The sequence below is a fragment of the Chiloscyllium punctatum genome, chromosome 22, assembly GCF_047496795.1.
Source record: "Chiloscyllium punctatum isolate Juve2018m chromosome 22, sChiPun1.3, whole genome shotgun sequence".
NCBI lineage: Eukaryota > Metazoa > Chordata > Chondrichthyes > Orectolobiformes > Hemiscylliidae > Chiloscyllium > Chiloscyllium punctatum.
The window spans coordinates 41,042,105-41,069,857 of NC_092760.1; the positions used below are offsets into that span (position 1 = coordinate 41,042,105).

General features: G+C 40.1%; 1 protein-coding gene across 3 annotated transcripts in view; it reads left to right on the plus strand.

Annotated features, from left to right (window-relative positions):
• pgghg (protein-glucosylgalactosylhydroxylysine glucosidase) overlaps window positions 1-26,848 on the plus strand; it is a 47,980-nt gene extending 21,132 nt beyond the window's left edge. Inside the window, exons 6-14 of one of the 3 annotated variants that reach the window (XM_072592114.1) lie at window positions 481-612; window positions 1,649-1,760; window positions 5,535-5,607; window positions 8,383-8,519; window positions 9,945-10,078; window positions 15,138-15,233; window positions 16,582-16,679; window positions 19,109-19,320; window positions 26,214-26,847. In XM_072592114.1, coding sequence (XP_072448215.1) covers window positions 481-612; window positions 1,649-1,760; window positions 5,535-5,607; window positions 8,383-8,519; window positions 9,945-10,078; window positions 15,138-15,233; window positions 16,582-16,679; window positions 19,109-19,320; window positions 26,214-26,299 — 1,080 coding nt within the window. In that variant the 3' untranslated portion in view covers window positions 26,300-26,847. Of the gene's footprint in view, window positions 1-480; window positions 613-1,648; window positions 1,761-5,534; window positions 5,608-8,382; window positions 8,520-9,944; window positions 10,079-15,137; window positions 15,234-16,581; window positions 16,680-19,108; window positions 19,321-26,213 lie in introns of all 3 variants that reach the window. The other 2 variants (XM_072592116.1, XM_072592117.1) reach the window with 2 other exon arrangements.
• Window positions 26,849-27,753: the final 905 nt, after the last annotated feature.

Consider the following 27,753-nt stretch of genomic DNA (forward strand, 5'->3'; position numbering starts at 1 on the left):
ACAGCAGCATGATCCAAGTTCTTCTGTGAAAATAAATTGATGAGGAGATTCCTTTGTTCATTTGGAATGTTTGATAAATGAAAATAATCTTCTATACTACCAATAAAACACTATTCTCAGCACCACTTGCTCAATGCTGTGATCACGTCTTAGCTAATTTATGAAAATTAATGTTGAGATATACAATACCAGATGGCAGTAATTGCTTCCTGTTGTACAGGAGCTGACACCATAACACAGGTGAACCATATACTGTAAGACAAGAGTAAATCGTTCACTTGTGGATGGTGTATATCACATTTATTTTAGAAATCAAAATCTAAAACTTAATTCTAAAAAGCTTATTTTGTTACCAAACTGATTAAATATTTAGAGTTACAGCTCCTGTTAATCTCACTGCACTTCATTATTTGCTAGTAATCTGCTTTACTTGCATAAATGGGCTCTGTGTATGAAGTTTAATATCTCTTGTTTCATAAGGGTGCCAAATACCCATGGGAGAGTGCAGTGACTGGATTTGAGGTTTGCAATGAAGCGGTTTATGGACTAAAAGAAATCCACATCAATGGTGACATCTCATTTGCATTTCAGCAGTATTTTTACGTCACCCAGGTGAGCACTGTTTCTGCAGCATTCCTTATAGCAGACTACGACTAATGTTTTTATTGCTCCGTTTTTGAACTCTGGATATGAAAAGAAAAATGTCACCTGTTGAATGATACTTTTGGAGTTTCTTGCTCAAATCAATTTATTCATTGCAGTCTTTTTTGAGTTATTTTCTCAATATCACTGTGAAGAGTTGCTGTTCTGAACTGTGCTTTTGTTCTTCATAAACACTTAATGCTCTACCTTACATAATCTTCCTCTTCCCTGTATTCCAATGTTGAAATCAAGACTGTCTTTGTTTCATTGAGGTTGAAAACTGGAACTCATTACCTCCCTTCAATCTGCGATGCGAAGGATTAAAAAACCCACATTTTTTGATATCTACTTATAATTTACATTTCAACCTTGTTGGTGTTTTGTCTTTTCACCTTTGATAGTTTTCTATTTTCAAACTTCAAGTTTTTGAATTTCTTTTATGCTTGTTGAAGAAGGAAGCACATTTGTGGCAATGAGGAAGAAATTTATGTGATGAATTTAAGGCTTATAGATTGGGAGATTGGAAGCATCACTGTGTGCAATCTGGAAATGCTAGAGTTTAAGGCTACTGGAAGAATTTAATTCAAATGTGAATTTGGGACAACTGGACAGAGTGCATTTGGGGCTTTTAAGTCAATGATCTTCTATAGAAGTTTAATGTCTTACTTCATTAACTGGTTTTTATTTTCGTAAATGGTGGAAATCTGTAGGAAACTTGTATGGTTGCTTTTTGAAAATGCTAAAACTGTGAGGTACCAAGGTGCAATTTTCTCTTCAAACCCACTTCATTCAGATCCCATGTTTATTCTATCACGGACATCCTGCCCACCACTCTCTGATCCTTTACATTAAGGAGAATAGAATTCTGGTATTTCTCCTTAAGAAAGTCAAGCAGGTCTGTCACACTCAAACTGTTTTCCCAAAGTAGAACATTTAGGTCTTTGCAAGTTTCCACAGTTGTAGTTTCTATTCTCAGTCATTTCTCACGATTTACTTTTGGTTTTAGGACCTGGAGTTTTTCCAAAAGGATGGGGGTTGGTATGTGGTCAGCAACATAGCTGAATTTTGGAGCAGTCGAGTTACTTGGAACCCTTTGGAGGAGTGCTATGACATCAAAGGTAATAAATATGAAATTGAGCAAAAAGTTGGGTCATTTGACTACTTCAGACTTTCGATCTCAGAAAATGTTATAAGGAAGAAGATCCAGCTCGATGATGAAGGTGTGAGGTACACTTAGAATCAAGAACTCCCTAAATTGGAAATTTTAGAGTTAAGACCATGTCGGATATGGTCCATGTCACTAAGTCTCTGAAATGCATCATTTTTATTAACTGAATTGTAAAGAATTTGTTTACATGCTGAAATATCTCCCTCTGTGATAGATTTCACATTTCAGAACATTTCTTATGCCGTACATCTGTATAATTAGAGTCATAGAGATGTACAGGATGGAAACAGACTCTTCGGTCCAACTCGTCCATCACAACCAGATATCCTAAGCTAATCTAGTCCCATTTTCCAGCACTTGGTCTGTATCCCTCTAAATCTTTCTTATTCATATATCCATCCATATGCCTTTTAAATGTTGTAATTGTACCAGCCTCCACCACTTCCTTCAGCACATTCCATACACGCACCACGCATGAAATGTTGCCCGTTAGGTCCCTTTTAAATTTTTCCACTCTCACCCTAAAACTGTGCCCTCTAGTTCTGGATTCCCCCACCCCAGGGAAAAACATGGGATCTGAATGAAGTGGGAAAAGGCCTTGTCTATTTACCTACCCATTTGTGTGAGAAGTTTCGAGTATGTTTGTTCTATAACCACAATGGAGTTGTCTACAAGTGATCCTATGACCAGGGTCACTGGGATGAAGGAAAACATATATGTTTGGCCAATAATTATGGAATGTTGCTGAACAAAGAGACCTAGGGGTAAGGGTGTATAGTTCCTTGAAAGTGGAGTCGCAGGTAGACAGGGTTGTGAAGAAAGCATTTAGCACGCTAGCCTTTTTTGGTCAGTGCATTGAGTATAAGAGTTGAGAGGTCATGTTACGCCTGTACAGGACATTGATGAGGCCACTTTTAAAATACAGAGTTCAAGTCTGGTTTCCCTGCTATATGAAGAATGTTGTGAAAATTGAAAGGGTTCAGAAAAGATTTTCAGGATTTGTTGCCAGGATTGGCGGGTTTGAGTTACGATGAGAGACTGAAAAGGCTGAAATTTTTTACCTTGAGCATCGGAGGTTGAGGGGTGAACTTATAGAGGTTTATAAAATCATGAGGGGCAATGGATTGGGGAATATCCAAGGTCTTTTTGCTAGGGTAGGTGAGTGCATGGTGAGAGGGGAAAGATTTAAAAGAGAGCAAAGGGGCAACTTTTTCACACACAGAGTGGTGCTTGTATGGAATGAGCTGCCAGAGGAAGTGATGGAGGCTGGGACAAATACAACATTTAAAAGATGTCTGGATGGGTATGTGAATAGAAAGGGTTTAGAGGGGTATGGCCAAATGCTGGCAAATGGGACTAGATCAATTTAGGATGTCTGGTTGGCATGGACAAGTCTGTTTCCATGCTGTATGCCTCTGACTTTATGACACTCTGTCAGCTGCACCAAGATCAAAAGAGTCAAACATTGTCACATTCCTATCATTGAATGGTCGGCAATATTTTAACCTTAACTATTACACAGAAGCTCTCGAGTGGATCTGTGTTTTACCGAATTTCCACAGAATATTTGGTGCAAACACAATTAGATTAGATTAGATTAGATTAGATTAGATTACTTACAGTGTGGAAACAGGCCCTTCGGCCCAACAAGTCCACACCGCCCCGCCGAAGCGTAACCCACCCATACCCCTACCCCTACATCTACATCTACCCCTTACCTAACACTACGGGCAATTTAGCATGGCCAATTCACCTGACCTGCACATCTTTGTGACTGTGGGAGGAAACCGGAGCACCCGGAGGAAACCCACGCAGACACGGGGAGAACGTGCAAACTCCACACAGTCAGTCGCCTGAGGCGGGAATTGAACCCGGGTCTCAGGCGCTGTGAGACAGCAGTGCTAACCACTGTGCCACCGTGCCGCCCAAATTCCAAAATGTTTATTAAAAGCAGAAAAATTTTAGGTCAGCCTAAAATTATTAAAGGAATTGCAATGCTATGGATTTGTGTGTTTAAAACAGTATAACACATTACAAATTATGAAGCAGGCATTACAGCAACCAACTGATTTTCTGTATGTGTATGTGGCAGACTCAAGGCAAACTAATTGCCAGGATGAATTGCAATATTGCCAACATTCAACAATTTTCTTCAAGGGAAAATACATAGATGATAATACAGATCCCTTTTGCTTTGTCTTTTTACTATTCAAATCTTTAGCCTTATCTGCTGTTGCACTCTTAAGTTTATATGCTTGGTCCCTTCCTGCCATGCTCAGACTATCAATACCCTTATTGCTAACCTGCTTTAATGTCTTGTCCTCTCCCTTTAATTTATCATACTGTCCCTTGTTTGATCCCTCCCCCCACTATTTAATTTAAAGCCATCTCTATCACTATAGATATATAGTTTAAAAGGACATTGGTTCCAGCACAGTTCAGGTGAAGACTCTCCCAATGGTATAGCTCCCATTTACATTAGGACTGGTGCCATGCTTCTTGAATGAAGACCAGTTATTCCATATCAATCTTTGAGCCATGCCCTCAAATATTATATTTTATTTACATATCAACTATTTGCTTGTCACTCCAGTAATAATTCAGAGATGATTTACATTTGACATTCTGCTTTTTAACTTCACCTCTGGCAGCTCATAGTCCTACTGCAGTATTTCTTTCCTTGTGCTGTCTACATCGTTGTTACCTGTGTAAAACTCAACAACTAGATCTTGCCCTTTTGACTGCAAGGTCCTCACCAGGCTAGAGTAGATATCTTAAACTCTGGTACTGAGAAGGCAACATTATATTCTACACTGACTTTTCTCTTCTGAAAACTGTGTCTATCCTCCTGGTTATACTGTCCCCAATACCATTACATTCCTATTTTATTCTTCTCTGATGGAGGCTTCCTACTCTATGGTGCCATGGTCTGTTTGCACATCCACTTTGCAGCCTCTGTTTTCATATGTACAAACCTCAAGAACTTCATACCTGTTATATAATTTGCAAAAGCTGAGACTTTTCTACTTCTGCCTCCGTACACGCCTTATTCCTCCCTGTCCCTGACACTTTCATCCTAAAGTGAAGTGCCTTAACACCGGAAATAAAACCCATTTCCATATTTCAGGCATCCATAACCAAGTACTTCATTTGAGATAGAATGCAGAAAGTATTTTATTTATTCTTCCTATTAAGGTTTTAATGGATAATACATGGGATATGAGATTAAATATGACTGTTAATTCAATGAATCAGCGTGACATAATGGGCAAAATAACCCCCTTCTGTGCTGTATTTCTATAATTCTGTAAACCTCAGTCTCTGAAGAACATTCCTGCTGCAATCTTTGACCTTCATCTCTAACGGCAGCTATTTTCATGGCCTCTGAATGCTATCAATTAGTTGTCATGTCATGTTGAATTTATTCAGTACCTCTGTATTAGTCCTTGTCCAAATTGGGCTGCAGTCAGGAAGAATTGCTTTTCTGAAGTCGTGGGAACCCTTTGGAATAAAATATCAAGCAAGGTAATACAGGCAAATGTGATAGAAAATAAAATCAGATATTATAAAGGGCAAATTTAATGTATGAATGGAATGAGTTGAAAGAATCAAATGGCCTTTTCTCATTTGTTGCATGATTGGTAACTGACATTGTGTGAAAAGTATCCAGGAACCCATCTGTTGGTGAATCGCTGATTATTTCACTACATGTAATTTCTTCAAGGAGTAATGCCACCTGATGAATATCAATCTGATGTTACCAATTCTGCCTACACTGCGGTGGTGGCCAAGTACAGGTGAGGATGGGACAGGGGAGGTGACGTTTCCTTTTCTCATTTTTCTACAGTTACTAGTATTGAGTAATAAGAAACAGCTGAAATTGTGGCACTAACTCTTATGAAAATACAAGACCAATAATAAACTGAAATTTAAAAAGTAGTTGGAAATACTCAGCAGGTTTGGCAGCTTCTGTGGAGAGAAAAATAAAAATATATTTTCATATAGATGACCTTTCTGTGAAAGTTGATCTGTTGAGAATTTCCAGCATTCCCTGTTTTTGTGTCATATTTCAAGCTTTCATTATGTTTAGTTTTATAAGTGTTGAACTTGTGTTGTTACCAATCCTCAGAATGAAACACAGGAAGAAAGATAAAGATTGTTTGAAAAATGTTTATGAAATCTTTTCTCTTTTTGTTTCATGCATTTTTAGTCGAAACATTTGAAAATGAACGTAACTAATTTGGGTGCATCACAAAGCTTTCTCCTCTCTGTCCCATCCTCAGAAAAAAGACTTTCCAAAAGCAGCAATATGATATTTGCCAAATCTAAGCTGCTGATTGTACACTTTATTGTGTTATCTCCAACTGAATTGGAACGGCACAAAATTGCTCATTTGAACCTTTAACTTAACAGTGAAAAAATCCTTCAGCATAAATTGAATTTGAACCTAGATAGGAGAGGTGAAACTCTGGTGAGCAACTTTGTTATTTCAACCATTTGCAATCTTCCAAAGGTGTGGACATCACTGCTGGAGTTCTTCAGGGTAGTGTCGTGGAGCAGACCTTAGGTGTAACAGCTGCCTTACCGGTGACTTTCCCAACATCATAAAGTCACGTGGGAGTGTGTGCTGATGATATCAGAGTGCTCAGATCAATTAACAGTTCCTCAGATACTGAAACAGTACACGCTAACATACAATAAGACTTGGACAACAGCTTGTGCTGATAGGTAGCATGTAACATTTTTACAAAACAAGTCATAGGCAATGGCCATTTTTTAACAAGAGAAAACCCAATTATTCTTAACACTCAATGGTTTTACCTGGTACCAAATCCCAAACCATCATTAACTATGGATTCAGTGCTGTATTCTTTAGAGAGCGGTTTATTGCCTGTCCATCACTTACTTGTCTGAAGTCATAAGTATGATGGAGAATTCTCTACTTTTGTTGAATGGGTGCAATTGTAACAACACTCAAGAAGTTTGATACCATCTAGGATAAAGTATTCTTTTTGACTTGCACGCTCGCCATTGTTTCAAACTCATCCACTACCTCTACCATTGTGACTGAAATGTATGCAGTATGACAAAGTATTGCACTAAGTTACCAAAGCATGTAATCTTAACCACTTGGAAGAACAAGAGCAGTGGACACTGAAATAAAAAAATGCTGGAAATCACAGTGGGTTTGGCAGCATCGATGGAGACAGCAAGCTAGCATTTAGAGTCGAGATGACACTTCAGCAGAGTTAAAGAGCAGCAGGCATGTGGGACCACCACCACTGCCCTCCAAGCCTCACATAAACTTCAACATTGGTGCTTTGTCTTGAGCTTTAAATCAGAACTGCTACTTGCAGATTAACATATTGATCTGGAGTATCACAATCTATCAGTTCTACATGCTTGCTTCTTATTATGGAGTAAATCTCATCAACTCTTTATGTGGTGTAATACTTTTATTTACACCTATACATAGTAGTTGTCAAATACAGCTCCTTTGTAGTGTCTCGGACCTCACTGATTCTAGACTGGTGTCTTCTGTCTCACTGATATCAGTCACGTTGTCACTTACACCTTAATTATGTGAATGTCATTGTGCCACACTTGCTGCTCTTACCTACTTCATCATTCCTAGTTCAGGAAAGCTCCCTGTATAACAGCAATGACTGGTTGTAGCATCTAGGGCAAGAGAGGAGAGAAGTCAGCTAGGGTTCCTATGTTAGAATGCCATTCAGTGACTTTTGCATGCAGCCATCAGTAGAGTGGAGAATAAGTGAGAAGTACGTATTGCAGTAGGTTTATTGGCCAAGAACATCAAAATAGTGGTGCACTATGCTATTAATGGCAACGTATCTATATGTAATTCTCAATTTATCTATTCTTATGGAATTTGAGGAGGAGATAACTGCTTATCTTCAAACTATCTCATTAAATCAAGAAGCTGGACCACCCTTGCAGGAATTAACCTCATCGCAGGGTTTGAAGAATGCTTACTTCTGAGCGGTACAATGCTAACATGGTGCTTTTAATGTAATGAAACATTCCAAGGCACTTCACAGGAGCATTATAAAACCAGTTGCTTACCACAAAACCACATAAGCATATAATAGGTTATTTGACCCAAAACTTGATCAAAGAGATTTTAAGAAGAGTCTTCAATGTGAAAAGTAACATTGAGAGTCAGAGAACTATATAGCAACACTTCCAGAGCTTGGGCCTAAGCAACTGAAGACATGGCTACCAGTGAAACAGTTATGATTATGAAAGTGCAAAAGACCAGAATCAGAGGCATGCAAATAACATGGAGAGTTTTGGGATTGGGGGAAATTACAGAGATGTTTTGGGGTAGGGCAGGTCATTGAGATATTTGATGTAAAGACTTCAATTTTAAAATTAAGGTTTAGCCTTACCTGGAGTCATTGTAGATGAGTGACTGGACAACGGGTTTGTGTGAGTTAAGGTGTAATTTATGTTATAGATAAGTCTTTCATTTACCACATTGTGTGTTACACATCAAATTTACAACTAATCTTCAAGTAATTCAGTAGATTTAAATTATTTATTTTTTCCAGCCTCCAGTTTGCAACAGAATTGGGATCACGTTTAAAAGTTACTGTTCCATCAAAATGGATGAAAATAGCTGAGAAAATCAAAGTGCCATTTGACCCTTTGAAGCAGTATCATCCTGAGTTTGATGGATATAAGTCAGGTGCAGAAGAATTAATTCAGACTTCCTTACTATATCCTTCTCCAACAACCTTCCCCTCTCTTCCTGTCACATGATTTGTTTTATCAGAACCCACTATGGTTTCTCACTTTCTTTTGACTGAAGGTTTGACATAACCCAAGCTGAAGAAGTTGCCAAGGCAGGGCAGAATCCTCTCCCACAAGTTTTCAGGTATTGGGAGCACGTGGGGGTTCTGATCCTTCACATGTGCTTCTTCGCAAGAATGTTTCATGCCATTTCAGTTTCATGGTTCTGTGATTGCAGCATTTATGGCTGCCTCCAATGCCCTCTGCATTCTGATGTGTTACTAGGTTCTCCTTATTGCCCAGAAACAATATGCCTTCTTTCATATTGCATTAAAAGACAGAAATTAATGGCTAATTGTCCTTTGACTGGCTCTCCACCATGAACTGGTGTACAGCTATTGCCATTGGGAGCCCCTTTATGGGAAAATATGGAGGTGAAAGTCATTGGCGAGCAATTCTGATATTCCACTGTCCAAGTTTCCCTCCTTTCAAAAAAAGGCTACTTCCCTAACACTTGGATTGTTCCTACATCCAGGCTGTGATATTGATAGGGTAAGATGGAAATCTTGTGGAAATCTAGAACTAGGAGCCACAGTTTAAAAATATTTAAGATGGCATTCAGGAGTAACTTCTTCTCAGAGGGTTGTTGACCTTGGAATTCACGACCCCAGAAAGCAATGGAGGCTGTATCTTTGGATATATTCAGCATTAAATTAGACAGAGTTTTGATCTTAAGGGAGTCAAAGATTATGCAAAACAGGGAGGTGGAGTTAAAGTCATGAGGCAATCAGTCATGACCCTATTGAAGTGGCTCAACAGGATCGAGGGACCAAGTAGCCTACCTCCTACTCCTATTTCGTTTATTTCTTAAGTTTCTTGTATCCTTGTGTTTATCTTCTGAGGCAGCGTAGTTAATTTCAGTGCATCATAAGACCATAAGACATACAATGAAATGTAGGCTCTTTGGCCCATCAAATCCATTCCGGCATTCAATGAAATCATGACTGATATAATAATCCTAAAATCCACTTCCTTGCCTTATCATCATAAATCTTGTTTCCCTTAATGATTAGACGTCTGTCTATCTCAGCCTTTAAATTGGAAGAAAATAGTTAGGGATTCCACTCTTGATCACAAACCAATAATCCTTACTGGGAAGGCTATTTGTATTGATATTGTTGAGTGAAACTGTGATGTTAAGCCCATATGAACAATGTTCACTTGGGCAAGACATTACTGGTGTTTGTGTCCAAGGAAAGGAAGATAAAAAGTTGATTAGAATTTTAAAATAGTTTATCTTGGAGTTTCTCACACTGTATATGCTGGTGAAGATTTGGTTACAGCATCTTATGTGCTTAAAAATTGTATTTCTGTGTTCCAGGAGTCGTTGTGAAACAAGCTGATGTTGTGCTGCTCGGTTACCCACTCATGTATCCCATGAGTACTCCGGTGCGGAATAATGACTTGGTGATGTATGAAGGTGTGACAGCTCAGGATGGACCTGCCATGACCTGGGTTAGTAGAAGGTGATAATTCAACAGGCACAGAATGATGCTGCTTTAATCACAGTACAGTAGTATCTAAAATGTGGATAATCAAGAGGGAATAAGAAACTGGCCAATTTAACATCTGTTGTCAGGAAATTACTGGAGTCCATAATCAAGGATGGAGTGATAGGGCATGTTGAAAACCTTTGGATTATCAGAGAAGCTTATCTTCTGCCTGGGGCAGCCTACAGCTTGGAGGACTCAACGTTTGAGTTCTCCAGTTTCAAATAACATTTCTTCCCAGCCCCTGACTCCCTGTCCAGCCCCTTATCACTGCTCCTCACCCCCCCCCACCCCCACTCCATTCCTCTGACTGACCCTTCCTTCCAGCTACCAACCGGATTCATTCTTCCCATCAACCAACCAGGTCGTACCCATGGCCTGTGTTTTTACCTATCCCTACCTCACCGCCTCACCGCTTCACTCCTCTTTCCACCCAAAACCCCCCTAGCCCACCCTCACCTTTATCTGCAGCCCCCCTACTCCCATTCCATTCCTGGAGAAAGGTTGTACCCAAAAGGTTGACTCCCCCACCTCCTGATGCTGCCTTGCTTGCTGTGTTCTTCCAGCCTCCTGCTTGTCAACTTTAGCTACTAGTATAGCTAAAGTAGAAGAATGGTTGCATGAGTGAGTAGAAAGGTTGAGGTCCAGTTGGTTGGGGAGTGTGTAGTTGGGGATGGAAGGGATGAGCCTAGGTGGAGGGCTGGGGTGGGAGGTAGGGGAGGTCAAGTCAATGCCTGGGGTAAGGAATGGGGCGTTGAGTTGGGTCCAGATCACTGTGGAGGGAAGTTCAGTTTGAAGGTTAGCCAGAAGTTAGTGTATTTCTAACTTTTACTGCCTATCTGTACAGGTATGCTCCGCAAACATCCCCATCCACAATGATCGGGGAACCCAGCACATGTATAAAATATAAGGCTGAACAATTTGCAGCAACCTTCAGTCAGAAGTGCTGAGTAGATGGTCCATCTTGGCCTCCTCAGAAGATCTCCAGCATCACAAATGCAGGACTTCAGCCAATTTGATTCACTCCAAGTGATACTAAGAAACCAGCTGAAAGTATTGGTTATTGCAAAGGCTTTGGATTTTGGTAACATTCTGGCAATAGTATTGAAGACTTCTGCTCCAGATGTTGCTGCACTCATTGTTAAGCTGTTCTAGTACAGTCACCACACTGATATCTTCCTGATATTGGGGTCTAGATTAGAGTGGTGCTGGAAAAGCACAGCAAGTCAGGGAGCAACCTAGGAGCAGAAAAATCGATGTTTCGGGCAAAAACCCTTCATTCCTGCTCCTCGATTGCTGCCTGACCTGTTGTGCTTTTCCAGCACCACTCTAATCTAGATTCTGATCTTCAGCATCTGCAGTCCTCACTTTTGCCTATCTTCCTGATATTCTATATACAGCGGGCTGGATCTGAAGTTGGACCAGGCAAACCAGAAATTGCTGAAGACTACCAGTTACAGTAGCTGGTTGGCAAGGCTTCAGTCCTGTTTCTAAATACTAAACTCAAAGAATTAAATATAAGCCATTTCCCCCTAGACCTCAATTGTCAACCCCGCCCCATCCCCACACACACTCCATGGTCCATCCATGCCAACGTGAGTTTTAATTCTCTATAACCATACACATGGCCCCTCATATTCCATACGTCCCTAATACTCCCAATGTCAACTTAGTGCCTGTTCATGTCAACTATAGATCCACCCTTTAGTCCTTCACCTACGATACCAACTTACCTGTTCTACTAGTACTCAAGTAGACAGGAGAAAAATAATATTCTATATTGCAGATTACACTGTATTGAGAAAATCATCTAGGGCTTAAAGAAAAAACTTCTGACAGCTGTTGGCAGCTTTGATGCACCTTGGCAGTTCATTGTAGTTTTGACACTTTTTGACAGTGCTTAACAAATTTGATGCTTTTTAATAGTTCTGAAAAAAACAGTTTACATCTTTTCAGTTCCCAGGGCTGTATTCACATTTTAGGCATAATCCTCCCTACTCCCTAAGAGATATCAGATATCTGACCCCATAAACCCTCCTCCTCCTCCTTCCCCTCCCCCCCCCCCCCCCCACCAAAGAATGTTCTGGGACCTTGCCTATTGGGACATGTCAGCACTGAATTGTTCCCTGGATAGTCCAAAAAAATGCAGAGGACAGACCTGAACTAGTCTATCCTGTGCATTCTAGTTTCATGCATCAGTGACCCCAAAATAGGATTTAAATGGAGACAGCTGGCCATTTAAACTGGAAACTATGAGTTTGCGTGCAGCACTTGTAATTTTGGAGCACTTCCACCATTTTAATTGTGTAACCAAGTTTTTCAACATGCTAAAAATCTGGGCCATTAACTATGTTTCTCTATCTACAGACAGTGCCTGAGTTGCTGAATATTTCAGGCGTTTTCTGATTTTATTTCATGTATCTTGTCAGGTGAAAGTGCTGATATCTGTACCTAATTCTTATTTTGGATGATTTATTTCTCTATTGTGATTGAGAATTGAACAGTTTCCCATTTTTCAATAGAACCCCCATCAATGTTCTCAGATAGTTAGAGTCTAAGTTAAATCTGGAATAAAGTGGCTGCTTTGAAGCTTTTGGTTTATATAGGCCATTTAACTATATGCCACAGTACACAATGGCACTTAGGGAGATGCATAAAAGATTAAGATCCATGTTTCTATTAATTTACAGATCTCAAGTTCTTGATACTGACAAATTTTGATCTTCTGTCCTGGAATTTATCTACCAATGAGGCAACAGGTTTAAAAACAGCCCTTTCTAATTGAATAAAGGTTGATGAAATTCAAACATCACAAATGAACATCTAAAAAACCTCAGTTCAAATAATCATAAATTACCTACCCTTTTCAGTGCAGATTATGTGGACAGAGTATAGATGACTAGTTCTCTTCAACAATCCCTTGTCAATACAGAATAGATTAAAAGCAGAGTAATGTAATTTTGCACAGAGAGTACTTATGCCTAGTGATACAAAAATTAGCAAATATTTCACCAAAAAATATGGTGAATTTGGAAGTGCAGGCATTTACAAATGGATTAAAATATCCTTGTTCAATATCACTGTAACATAACCAGGAATTCTTGACTCTTGTTCAGGGAAACAGAATTAGATCCCTAAATAAAGTACTGTAATAGAAAAGAACCTGGAATGGGTGGTGTGTGGCAGCTTATGGAGGGGGATATACAGATTTTGTATTAACGTAATAATGTTGTTTGTTTACCAAACATAGTCAGCTATTTGTGTTGATTCTTCTACAACAATATGGCATTTCAGTTATCCTGGAACTGCCAAACTGTGTTATCTATTCTTTTGCAGTGAGATTATAACAATATTAAATTGAAATAACTTAGGAACTTAAAATTCAACAGAGGGAGTAAACAATTGAAATATAGTCCTGAGAAGTGGAAGGTGGTGTTTAGGTAATGGTTCTGAAAGGAATAATGCTGGGGACTACATTTAGCTCCACCTAGTCTGATGATGTCAGAAAAGCTTGGGTGAGAATAAGGTAGACATCTTAGGTTCACGTGAAGTGCAACTTATTATCAACAGGCCTCCTTATAGTCTTTGCAACAATGTTTAACAATTTGTTTTAATATTAACCTGTTTGGACATGTTATGACACTTCGAGACAGGCTGACTGACCTAGATCTTCTGGTCAGAGATAGAGACATTATCAATAAGACAAGTCTTGCCAAAAGATACATTTGTACACACAGCTGCATAGCTTAGTCAGACAGAGTCTCTTGTTAAGATTCAGTGGTGGTTGAGCCTCCATCACTGCGAAAGTGAATAGACCCTTTGACATAGTCAAAAAGAATTGGTAACAGCATCTTTTTATCCATAAATACCACAGAAAAGCAAAGGCTTACTGACTAAAGTGGCTCTGATGTGGAGGTGCTGGTTTTGGACTAGGGTGGACAAAGTTAAAAATCACAAAACACCAGCTTATAGTCCAACAGGTTTATTTGAAAGTATGAGGTTTTAGAGCACTGCTCCTTCATCAGGTAACTAGGCACTCTGAAACCTAGTACTTTCAAATAAACTTGTTGGACTGTAACCCTGGTGTTGTGTGATTTTCAACTTTAACTAGAGAGGGGCAGATGTGCCACACTACAAATCAGGAACATAAGGGTCAAAAGATAGTTTTGTGTGTTTGTACTAAGAAATCATAATGTGACTGCTTGATTGCTTAAGTAAACAGTAAAGGTCATAATTTCAAGGCTATAGTAATAATGAATGTTAACAGGCAATCTTGGTAGAACCTTGCAATGCTGGAGTTAGAAACCACAGTTTCAGCAGTTAGAAGGACATGATCCAACCATGTGGGGTGGCACGGTGGCTCAGTGGTTAGCACTGCTGCCTCACAGCACTAGGAGATCCAGGTTCAATTCCAGCCTTGGGCAACTGTCTGTGTGGAGTTTGCACATTCTCCCTGTGTCTGCGTGAGTTTCCTTCGGGTTCTCCGGTTTCCTTCCACAGTCCAAAGATGTGCAGGTCAGGTGAATTGGCCATGCTAAATTGCCCATAGTGTTAACTACATTAGTCAGAGGGAGATGGGTCTGGGTGGGTTACTCTTCGAAGGGTGTGTGGACTTGTTGCGCCCCACACTGTAGGGAATCTAATCTAAAAAAAACTAATGTGCACGCATGTGACCTGGTGCCATGGCCTGGGCGTGTCCAGCTATGATGTGTTGTGTCACTGTATAATGTAAGAAATGTGTAGCCAAAATAAGCTGTAACTATAGAAGCTTTGCAAACTTATGACTGAGGGAGAATGAGGACAAATACATCAACAGGGGCTGTCTAGAAAACTCGTACCTCCCATGTGCATGTAAACAGGTTTACTTAAGATAACTGTATCGGGGTTATATATTAATCTCAACTATACTGACCAAAATCCTTTTGGTCTCATGTTTGTATCTGAAATTTCCTGTTCCATTGGCTATTAATTTAATCAAAATAGTCAATATCTGTATTTTTTTTTAAAACACATTTCTTTTTCAGAGTATGTTTGCAATCGGTTGGCTGGAGCTGAAGAATGTTAGTCAGGCTCAGCATCAATTTAGCAAATGTTACAGCCACATTCAGGAACCATTCAAGGTAATGCCTTCAAAACATTTTGAGGCTCTGTACAATTGCATGCATACCAAACTATAAAACTATAAAAGGCTAACCAAGGCCTTCACAAAAGATTTTTCACAACAAATGTACACAAGCTTATTTCAGAACAAAGGTAGAATTGAAATTTACTCAAGAGTATATAAGTGCAGAAGGAAAGAATATTAAATTTTGTTGGGGAGGTGGTTCTACCAGGAAATTTAGATTTTTTGCAACTTCAATCTTGATACATATTCAGAACTGTAATTCTCATCCCTGAATTTAGTAAGGATATATGTTTTTGCTTGTTACCATGCCCTGAAATTTCTGTAAGGAATTCCTTATTTGATCACCTTACTGAAATGTGACATCAGTCTCTGATGCCAATCCCTGTCACATTTTCCTGATGCCTGTGTCACTGAGGTTACCTGTAGCAGGCTCCTGCTTACTCTGCTGAGTAAATTAACATGACTTCTATTCATATAATACTTTTCATGAGAAATGAACATCTCAAAGCATTTCACAGGTATAGAATTAGAATTAGATTTTATTGTCACATATACTCAAGAGAACAGTGAAAGTGTACAAAGTCACCATTCTCAGCGTCATCTTGAGTATAAAGGTGCCTAGGTACAAAATCATAAGTATAACATAGAAAAATAAGGAAATAACATTAAAAATTCAACATGACAGACTTTTCTTACGTGCTTAGCCACGTCTGGCTCGCATGCCCCACAAGGTTCCATCTACTCGATGCTGGGTTATTTGCGAAATGTAGTCAGTGTTATAATGTAGAAAGCTCAACAGTCAAAATGCACTCAGAAAATTCCTCGAAACAGCTATGTAGTGATGTGGTGTGGAGAGCAGGGTATTGGATGTGATTATTATCTATACATATTATTATGGTTCTCATTGGTCATTTTTGTGCCTGTTTTTGTGATGTTGATTGAGAGTTAAATATTGGCCTGGACACTGGGGATGACTGTCCTGCCCTACTTCAAAATAGTGCCGTGAAATCTGCTATGTTAATCAGAGCCAGCAGATGGGGCTTTCGATTCACGTCTCATCTGACAGATAGCATCTCCAATATTGGTATATTTCCTCGGGGTGTCATTTCTGTGCTCATGCTCTGGTCGAGGGCTTGAACATAGAAGTTTGTGATTCAGAGGTGAAAGCACCAACAACTGAGCCATGGCTGTTCCTCTATGGATTAGATAAAGGAATGAATTCTTTTATTTCTAAGTCGGGTCATCATTAATGCTGTATACAGAATTTGAATCAAAGGGTAAGCATGGAGCTTGCTGAAAAGTTTCTGGATACTTATTTTGCCCTTACTTATCCCCTACGTCAGGTTTGGAGTGAAAATCCAGATGGATCAGGAGCTGTGAATTTCCTGACCGGAATGGGTGGCTTCATGCAAACAGTGTTATTTGGCTACACTGGCTTCAGGTCAGTGTAAATATAGCCAATTTTTATTTGAGTCATTCAGATATACAATAATCTATTATACACAAATTTTATTTTTCTATAAAGATGTATATCAGAATAGGGTATTTGTATATTTTTCTTCAACGTGCTCTCTCTTTAATTAATGCTCTTTCTTCAGTTCTAAATGCTTTGGTGATAAACCACTAATATTACTATCTCTAACAAGTAATCATATTTTGTGTGTTGGGCTACAGTCAAGGAATGTAGTTAGCTTAGGTGATCCTGTCCATAACTTAATTATATACAAAGACAGAATTTCCAAACAGGGTCACTGGATATGTGCCAAGGTCAGGAACTCTGGCTATTTTATCTCTCCTTAGCCCTAACTCCATCTCTTCCCTCTGAATTGAGAGGGTTAAATTTAGCGCCAAATTCAATCTGAGAACTTTCCAATTTATATGACCCATCTTCTTTGTTAATCCTACTGCACTTTTGGAAAGCAATTTTTAAAAAGTCTAGTTTTGCAGGAAGTGACTCAAGTCCATACAATAAATCCTGCTTTTGTTAAAGAAGTATTCCAGAATTGCAACTAAATCAATACTTCTCTCCTCACATCTGCGCCTCCTTGTGCCAAGATGCTGATGTTGAGAAAAACACTTTATTCTGTGGAATCGGCGTTAGTGTGTTAGACCTCTGATGGGATGTGACTAATTTTTTTCTCCAAGAAGTTCTAAAGCTTAACAGAGTTCTGGGGCACTGAGAGCAATGTTTTATTCCCTGAGCTTTTTGGGAGGTTTCTTCAAGATTTGCTAATCATTTAAGATTTTGTTTTTGCAAGCGGTAGCCATTTAGCATGATTTTTCTGAGAAGTGGGGTTGTCATCACTAACTGTATCAACATATGGAAAATACCTCTCCTGCAGAAGTCAGATTGCTACTTTTTGGTGTAGTTCTAACAGGCATTGACAGTGAGTTGTGCAGGTGCATAGGCCAGGCTTTGCCTCTTTTAGAGTCATAGAGATGTACAGCACGGAAACAGACCCTTTGGTCCAACTTGCTGAACAGATATTGCAACACAATCTAGTCCTACCTGCCAGCACCCGGCCCATATCCCTTCAAACCCGTCTATTCATTTACTCATTGAGATGCCTTTTATATGTTACAATTGTACTAGCCTCCACCACTCCCTCTGGCAGCTCATTCCATACACGTACGACCCTCTGTGTGAAGAAATTGCCCCTTAGATCTCTTTTATATCTTTCCCCTCTCACCCTAAACCTATGCCCTCTAGTTCTGGACTCCCCCACCCCAGGGAAAAGACTTTGTCTATTTATCCTATCCATGCCCCTCATGATTTTATAAACCACTGTAAGGTCACCCCTCAGCCTCCGACGCTCCAGGGAAAACAGCCCCAGCCTATTCAACCTCTCCCGATATCTCAAATCCTCCAACCCTGGCAACATCCTTGTAAATCTTTTCTGAACCCTTTCAAGTTTCACAACATCGTTCCGATAGGAAGGAGACCAGAATTGCACGCAATATTCCAACAGTGGCCTAACCAATGTCCTGTACTGCCGCAACATGACCTCCCAACTCCTGTACTCAACAGTCCGACCAATAAAGGAAAGCATACCAAATGCCTTCTTCTCTATCCTATCTACCTGCGACTCCACTTTCAAAGAGCTATGAATCTGCACTCCAAGGTCTTTTTGTTCAGCAGCACTCCCTAGGACATTGCTACGAATTGTATAAGTCCTGCTAAGATTTGTTTTCCCAAAACGCAGCACCTCACATTTATCTAAATTAAACTCCATCTGCCACTTCTCAGCCCATTGGCCCATCAGATCAAGATCCCATTGTAATCTGAAGTAACCTTCTTCACTGTCCACTATACTTCCAATTTTGGGGTCATCTACAAACTTACTAACTATACCTCCAATGTTCATATTGAAATAATTAACATAAATGGTGAAAAGTAGAGGACCCAGCACTGATCCTTGTGGCACTCCACTGGTCACAGGCCTCCTTGCTGAAAGACGTTCCTAATATTCACAATTGGAATTAAGATAAAAAACTAAACACAGAAGTGCTGTGGATGTATGCAAGTACGTGAGAATTTTGACCATTCCATCTTACTATACTGTCTGCTTCAGTGTCTTTCCATGTAACTCACTGATTCATTATCTTGAATTTTTTTTAAAAAAAAGACAATCTGACTGCCTGTCTTACTCCTAACTTCCTGATTTTTGAACGTGTGGTGAAATCTTGACCTTGGAATCCTTTTTCCTAACTGAACAATTTCCACGTGTCAACATTTCTTTGTAATATAGATTACTCAGGAAAGTGCATTTAATATAGTTATTACTGCTTCCAGTTACAATCACAATGCAGACCAAACTTTTTGTCTGAAAATTGCTCTTCTGAACTGTATTTTGTCCTTCTCCTTTGCAGGATAATGAAAAACTATCTATATTTTGATCCCACAATCCCAGAGAATCTGGGTGAACTATGGATTACTGGAATTAATTACCTTGGAAATAAACTGCACTTTCAGTTTTCGACAAAGCAAGTCACCATTGTTTTGATCAGGCCTTGTGGGTTTCAGCACTCAGCCTTGGAAGTTGTTTTAAGTGATTCAGGAAAGAAATTTGCTTTAAATGAAGGTAACACTGGGAAGTCCATACCATAATTCAATTGTCAAGAGTATCCCATGCATGCCACATGTAGGTGATGCAAAGAGCAGAAAGAAAACTGACATCATTCTCAAACGATGGAAGGCAGGTGTTTAAATCCCCTGGATGACAAAAAAAAATGTTAGTTTGAAGCCTGTTCAGTGCAGCCTGTACCCAACACGCCTGCTCCCAGTGAAGGCCCAGCCCCTGACAGTGGTGCAGGTCTTGTTCCCATCCCTGCTGCTGGTACAGGCCTTCCTCCAACCTGCCTCTCCCCACACCCTGCCCCACCCCCCCAAAAAAACCCAAAACATCCTTTGTCTACACTTCAAGAGTCACTAGCTGCCAGGCAATCCGTCGGTGTGACGTGTGCTGATGATGGTGAGTTTTGGGTTGCACTTTTAGATGAGGATGTGGTGATTATTTTTCTCTTCAAGGGTAGTGGATCTGTGGATATTTATACTGCAAAGGGCTACAGAGGCTGGGAGGATTATTAAGTCTGTTTGTGGCTGAGATAGGATGATGTTTAATCAGGAAGGGAATCTGGAATTACAGAGTGAAAATAAAATAAAAAGTGGAGTTAAGGATTACCAGATAAGCCATGATTTTATTGATTGGCAGAGCAAACTTGATGGGCCAAATGGTCTACTTCTGCTCCTGCATCTTATCGTCTTATGATCAATGTCCACAGAATGTATTGACATCATTGGTGCATGCACAGACACTTTCTGCAACCTGTCCTGTCATGACCAGGTGACATCAATGGCTGTGCCTTTGCATATATGACGGCCACCTTATGTTCTGGATAATCACACTGAATTGGGACAATTCTGGATTTTGACTGGCCTGTTGAACTCTGTGATCAGTATTTGAGGAGATGTTGACCAAAGGAGAACACAAATATAGCAGCAGCTAACATTTCGTGTTTAGGGATTAGATCTGTGTTTCATCATTGCTCTGAGAAATGATTCTGGTTTTTCTTATTCAGAGCACCTTTCATATCCTCAGGATAAGACAAAATGCTACACAGCTATTAACCACTGAGGCTTTGTCGGCAAATGTGTTTGCAAATTTGCGCATAGTAAACTCCCATTGATCAGTTTTGATAATGTTGTTTTAGGAATGAATATTGGCTGTTGGTTTAGGAATGAATATTAGCCATGGTGCTAAGAGAATTACGTATATTCTTTGTATAGAGCTAAGAGAGCTTTTATGTCCACCTGATTTTTGTAGATCTCAACTTCTTGTTAGCACTTGCCTCCTTCTTCCACCCAAAGCAGTGCACTCTAACATTAATTCAGAGGGAGCAAAGATAGAAGTGCCAGAATGAACTGTGTTTGGGAGAGTGAGGGTTGAATTGAGAAGGGTTGTTCCCAGCTTGAGCAGTGAAGGGGGAAAGGAAAATGCTGTCTTAAATTGAGCCATAAGAATGCCAGTATCTACCTCGTGTTTTGGAAAAAATACATTTATGGAAGGTTCCAGAGTTAGTTGGGCAGGAACACTTGTGTAAGTAAACTGGACCTTGAGGCTGGAGGTTGCCTCTGTTATGGGCAATGGGAGTTGGTTGTGAAAGACTGACTATTGAAATAACTCTAGGCAAGTGATGGCTTGATTTATGTTTTGAAATTCCAAATGTTTATATTAAAGATATTATTAAGCATAAAGTACAACATTGCTGAAAATGAAAAATAATTATTTTCACTAAGTGGTTATCTCCTTAAAACTTTGCCATCTAATGTGACTGTTTGTAATGCATGATAACTTTATATCAATTTGTGGTTTTTATTTTCTAACTTTTGTTTTGCTGCATATTAAAGGTTTGGAACAAGGATTTAAATATTACATTCTAAAACAAAATATGTTCACATTTTTTTAAAATATCACATACACATAATGGTTAAAATGCTCATGATCTAAACTTTCCCCAAAGATTGAAAACAACAACCAGTTGCTAGTGACACTCAACAATTGATATATTGGGAGAACAAGGGGTGGAATTTAGTGAAGATTGTTGGAGCAGTCAAAACTGGTGGAAAGTCCGAGAGAATTGTATGGGAGAATTCCCAACTGAACCTCAGCAGCAGTCGATATGTGTATCATCAAGTGTATGGTGGAAAGAATACAAAGTGACAAAGCTGCCGTCTAATGGCAGAAAATAAATGAACCTTTCTTTCAACCCCTTAAACCAAATTTGCTCGAACCTCAGTAAAATCTTTATGGTGATTGACTGGATTTGTAAGAGTCTTCCATGCCGTCAGAAACCTGACTAGATAAAGCTGGCAGCTTATGAGTGGCTTCTTTGTCTCAGTATGAGAATGAACCTGATTTTCAGTAGAGGTCCAGGGAAGAGTTCTGATCAATGCAAATTTTGGAGTAGAGAGGGGGTGCCTTACACATATTTGTCCACAGATACATACTATTCACTCAGACTCACCTTCATGAGGTTGAGTAGGTCATTCACTTTCTTCCTGCACTGGACCCAGTCTTGCTGCTTCACATCATATCTGCTCATTTCCATTCAACTCCTGGCCAAGCCTTGTGGTTAGCTGGGAATGTTTTATGTTGGTTGATTTATTGTTATCAGTACTGAGGTACAGTGAAACGTGTTGTTTTGCATGCTATACAGGTAGATTGTGCCATATCAAGTGTATCAGTGTAACAGAAGAGTACACTGTTACAGTGTTATACCACAGTACAGAGTACAGTGTTATACCACAGAGAAAGTGCAGAATGAGAGATCAGATGGAGGGCTAGTTTCCTTGATGAACTGGGCTGTGTTCACAACTCTCTTTAGTTTCTTGTGGTCTTGGGAAGAGTGATTGCCATACCACGCTGTGATGCATCTAGATGGGAAACTTTCTGTGGTGCATCTATAAAAATTGGTAAAACATTCTTGTGGACATGCCACATTTCTTTTTGCCTTTTGAGGACTTGGAGACATTATTGTACTTTCTTGACTGTCACATCGATGTGGGTGGACCAGGACAGATTGTTGGTGACCATCACTCCTAAGAACTTGACCCTCTTGACCATTTCCACCTCAGCACAATTGATGCAGACAGGGATGTGCCCTCCACTCCAGTTCCTAAAGTCAATAACCAGCTCCTTCATTTTCTGTATTCTGTCTCATCATCGTTTGAGATCTGACCTACAATGGTGGTATCATCAACCAACTTGTAAATGGAGTTGAGGTGAAATTTGGCTACACAGTTGTAAGTATATAATGGGAGTACAATTGAGGGCTGAGTACACAGCCTTGCTGGGCACTGGTGTTGAGGATTTTGGTGGTGGAGGTTTTGTCACCTATTCTTACTGATTTGCAGTCTATGGATCAGGAGGTAGAGGATCCAGATACACCGGTGGGAGCCCAGACCTAGGTCTTGGAGTTTAGAGATGAGTTTGTTTGGAATTATGGTGTTAAAGGCAATGCTATAGTCAATAAGTAGGAGCCTGACGTAGATATCCAGATGTTCCAGGGATGAGTGTTAGGGCCAGCATCGGTTGTGCCAGTAGGCAAATTGCAATTTGGGAGGTTACAGTTGATGTGGGCCATGACTAACCTTTCGAATCATCTAATAATTATGGAGGTCAGATTCCCCAGGCTATAGTCATTGAGGCATGTGCAAAGCTTTTCTTTGGCACCAAGGTATGGTGGTCTTGAAGCAGGTGGAGACTTCAGATCAGATACTGCAAATACTTTTGCTAGCTGGTCCCCACAGGATCAGGGTACATGGCTGGGGACTCCGTCCAGGCCAGTTACTTTCCATGGATTCAGTCTCAAGAAGCAGAAAATGAGGACTGCAGATGCTGGCGATCAGAGTCAAGAAGTGTGGCACTGGAAAGGCACGCTGGTCAGGCAGCAACCAAGGAGTAGGAGAGTCAACTGTTCATGAAGGGCTTATGCTCGAAACATGGTCTGTCTTGCTCCTTGGATGCTGCCTGACTGACTGGGCCTTTCCAGCACCATACTTTTTGACTCCATCTCAAGAAGGCCAATCTAACGTTTACAGTGGTGACCATGAGCATCTGAGGCTGTTGGGATAGATGATATCACTTCACTGACCTTCAGTTCAAAGCGATCACAGAATGCTTTGAGCTCAGTGGGTAGGAATGTACTGTTAACTTGCAATTCTGTTTGAATTTGCTTGGTAGCCTGTTATGTCGTGTAAGCCTTGCCACAAACAGTGGTTGGTCTCTGTGGTTGGTCTTGGTCTTGGTCTCAAGCTTAGTTTGGTATTGTCTCTCGGCATGTTTAGCCTTATAAGGGTCGTACCCAGATTACCCGTATTGGTTAGGTTAAAACATTCCCAGCTAACCACAAGGCTTGGCCAGGAGTTGAATGGAAGTGAGCAGTTGTGATGTGAAGCAGCAAGACTGGTCCAGTTCAGGAAGAAAGTGAACTGATCAGCCATGATCATATTGAATGGCGGTGCAGGCTCGAAGGGCTGAATGGCCTATTCCTGCATCTATTGTCTATTGTCTATTGAATGACCTACTCCACCTCATGAGGGTGAGTCTGAGTGAATACTGTGTAACCTGTGGACAATTCCTGGACTTCTCTAGGGAGTGAATCTCCCAGTACATCCATGGTTTCTGTTTGGGGAACATTCAGATTAACTTCTTTTACATGCAGTCTTCTATACAATTACTGATGAAGTCTGAAATGGTAGGAACATACACTTTTCAGTTAACAGCTGAGTTGTTAAATATCGACCAGCCCACTGACTCTATGCAGTCCTGGAGGAGCCCTTCTGTTGCCTCAGATCAACACTGCACTACTTTCTGTACTGGCCCTCACACTTCAATTTCAGCTTTTAAGCTGGGAGGAGAAGCAGAGCGTTGTGATTTGATATTCCAAAACATGGATGGGGGATGGAGTGGTCAGCATCTTTGGGTGTATAGCAATGGTCAAGGATGTTTGAATCTCTGCTGGAATAGGAGAAGTGTTGATGGCCCGTTCTTGAGGTTGGCCTGGTTGAAATCACTGGCAAAGATGAACAAGGCCTCTGGGTATTCTGTATCAAGACTGATTTGATTCTATACAACATCAAGTGTACTCTTCACATCTGCACTTGCTGGGATGTAGACCACTGTCAGGATAGCGGACGTAAACTTGCACAGCAAGTAGTAAGGATAGCACTAAGTCTAAGGAAATTCTAGGTCTTGGGAGTGTAACTCACCAGCATCGCCACATCTGAGTATCAGGAGGTGTTAGTTAGGAGACAGACCCTATTGTCCTTTGCCTTGCCTGAGGATGCCAAGTGGTCCATTCAGTGAAATGAGAAACCTCCAGTTGTAAAGAACAGTCAAGTGTAGTGGGAGTGAGCCATGTCTCTGTAAAACAGAGCACACAGCACACACCATTCCCTTTGGAAAGTGACCATCAGCTGTGACCAATACATCTCACTGTTCACAGATCGCCTGGAGCTGAACCGTGGGATTAGAGTTTTTTCTGTATATCAGTCATTGTTTCATGGTGCACAGTTTCTGACTGTAAGTTTTAATCTCCCTCGGAGATTGCGGAGAGATATTTTCAACTCTGAGGTATCCTGTTCATTAGCATCGATTTGCAATTATATTTTTAGAGTCTTTTGTCTTGATATATTCTTCTGACTCAGCTGCTTTCAGAAGTCTTGGGAGTGTGCAAACAAAGCTTGTCTGTAATATTAGAAATAGTGTCAGATCATGGATTAAAATCACCCAATGGTGGTATTCTTACACCGAATCCCATCAGTGTTACATAGTTGGATGGGCTCCATACCCCCACTTCTATTAATTGGCCAGCTGTCATGTAATCACAGTTAGCTGGCTGTAATGGAACTGTTGTGAATTCCGATCAAGTTCCAGTCTTCCTAGTGGGATCCACAGTGCAATAACTAATGTCTGATCCATGGCCATGAGTACTTTTCTAGGGTTTGTTTAAGTTGTTTGAGATAATAACAGTGACCCAAATGTTTATTTAATTGTGTGGTTTATATATAGAAAACTGAAAGTGCATATTTTCATTGCCATCTTCTCAAAAACAACGAAGGATGAGAAATAAATCCTGGCTCAGAGGGAAGCCTCCAAGCCATGATGAAGATTAAAAACATCACTGATCCTAGAAGGTTAGGCATGTTAAATAGTGGTTTAACATTAATTTGCTGAAATTAAGCAAAATGACTCGCTGATGTGGAAAGCACAGTAGATTTCTAACCAACCTGTTCAGGCATGTGTTTTGACACACCTCTGGAGTAAGTGGGACTTGAGCCCAGGGTTCCTGGCCCAGAGGTATCACTGTGGAGCTGAAAAATGTGTTGCTGGAAAAGCCCAGCAGGTCAGGCAGCACCTAAGGAGCAGGACAATCGACGTTTTGGACATAAGCCCTTCTTCAGGAACGTCGATGCTCCTGCTCCTTGGATGCTGCCTGACCTGCTGCGCTTTTCCAGCAACACATTTTTCAGCTCTGATCTCCAGCATCTGCAATCCTCACTTTCTCCATATTACCACTGTGCTAAATTCCTCAAGGGGAAACACAATAGGTTCATTATTCTTTATTGTATTGCAAACACAAGCAGTACTGATTAAACTGAGTGACTTGTATCATTGCTTGTTGCTCTGTATGCTCACTTGCTGAGAAATAAAGGAACTTTGCATGTATCTATCAAGTGTTTTCTTGCTTTGTCAACAAAATAGTTCTACAGGTGCAGATGGAGGCATGTGGATATGAATATCCAGTTCAGATCACAAGGGGTTGCAGTCCTGAGTTAAGTCATTGTACAGTTGGACATTTGAGCTTTATGATCACATTGCTGGATATAAAACACATGACTAACAATATATTTTAGAGAAAGTCTGAGGTAAAGCCCTAAACTTGTAACATCCCTTTTCATTTATTCTTACAGGTCAAGCAGTGACTTTCCTTCTGGAACCAGGACTGATTCAAAGAAAATGTCCTGCTGCTGCTTCTGTATTATCAAACAAATTATAGTCGATAGGAATGGAACCAATTTTTCCTGTCTATAACGTATAGGTCTGTGAATTATGTGATCTAAGTTTTGTTTTGTATTGCTGGAATTGTACACCTTTCATGGATTGTTATTTTGTTTATTTCCCTCCCTTCATCTGCCAAAGACATGGATACCTCTTCAAATATACTGGCACTTGCAACTTATCAGTGCTTTGAAGAATATCCCTCAAGAATATGTTTGGTGTTGTCCTTACATGAAAAGTGTTGTTTGAGAACTCTGGTTGACTTTCTTTCTCTCTCCCTGGATCACTCTGGTTAATTGGGGCAGATTTGTAGTTTACACTCTTGAGATCAGACAATCTGTAACCTTCCCACTCCTAGTTTATGTGGCTACTCCATTTACTTATTGAGCCATTAGATATGTTCCAATCATACATTTCTTTAATTCAAATTAAATTTCATATCTCAGACATATGTAAACCAAAGGAAAGTGTATCAATAAAATAGTAAGAAATGTCTCATTGAAGTCCAAGTGACTTATTTATCATTGAGGAAACTTATTGGAAATATAGTGCAATAGCAAGGTTGTAAAGATGTCAGAAAGGAGTACTTATTAGTTGATGTTGGGACTGCTTTGACTATGTTTAGATTGTAACAGGAAGGAACTCCTGAGAGATGTTCCATGTTTGAGCTCTTGGGGAAGAACAATCTGCATTCAAGTTTATACATTATACAATATAGGTCCTTTAAGCACATGATTGTTTTTTTCAATGGTCAACCTTGTAGAAGCTTTTACCTGATTGTCAGTCATTATTTGCTGTTGTTTAGCCCATCCTTAATGGACGCATTATATGTCGAATAGGGAAGTAAGTTTTGAAACCAACGAGCCGTTCATTGCTCAAAACAAAAATGCAGGAAATGCTCAGGAGGACAAACAGCATCTGTGGAGAGAGAAACTGACAGAATATTTTAAGAGCAAAGATTATTATGAATCTGTATAAGATGTTAGTTAGGCCAGAGCTGGGGTACTGTGTGCAGTTCCGGCTGCCACATAAATAGGAAGCATGTGATTGCTTTCAAAAGGGTTTAAGTGAAATTCACCAGGATGTTGCCTAGGCTGCTGCATTTTAACTATGAAAATGGATCAGATCTGCTCGAGTTGTTTTCCTTAGAATAGAGAAGGCTGAATGGGCACTTGATTTTGTGTACATCAGTTATGAGAGGCATTGGGTAGATAGAATGAAACATTTTTCCCGTTAGCAGAGGGATCAATAACCAAAGGATTTAAGGTAAATTGTTAGGGGCTAAGAGAAGATATGAAGATTCTTTTTCATCCAGAGGGTAGTAGGGATCTGGAACTCTTCGTCAGAAAGGGTGGTAGAGGCAGGAATCACATAACAGTTAAGAAATATTTAGATGATCACTTCAAGCACAATAGCATTCAAGACGACAAGTCAAGTTCCAGCAAATGGGAC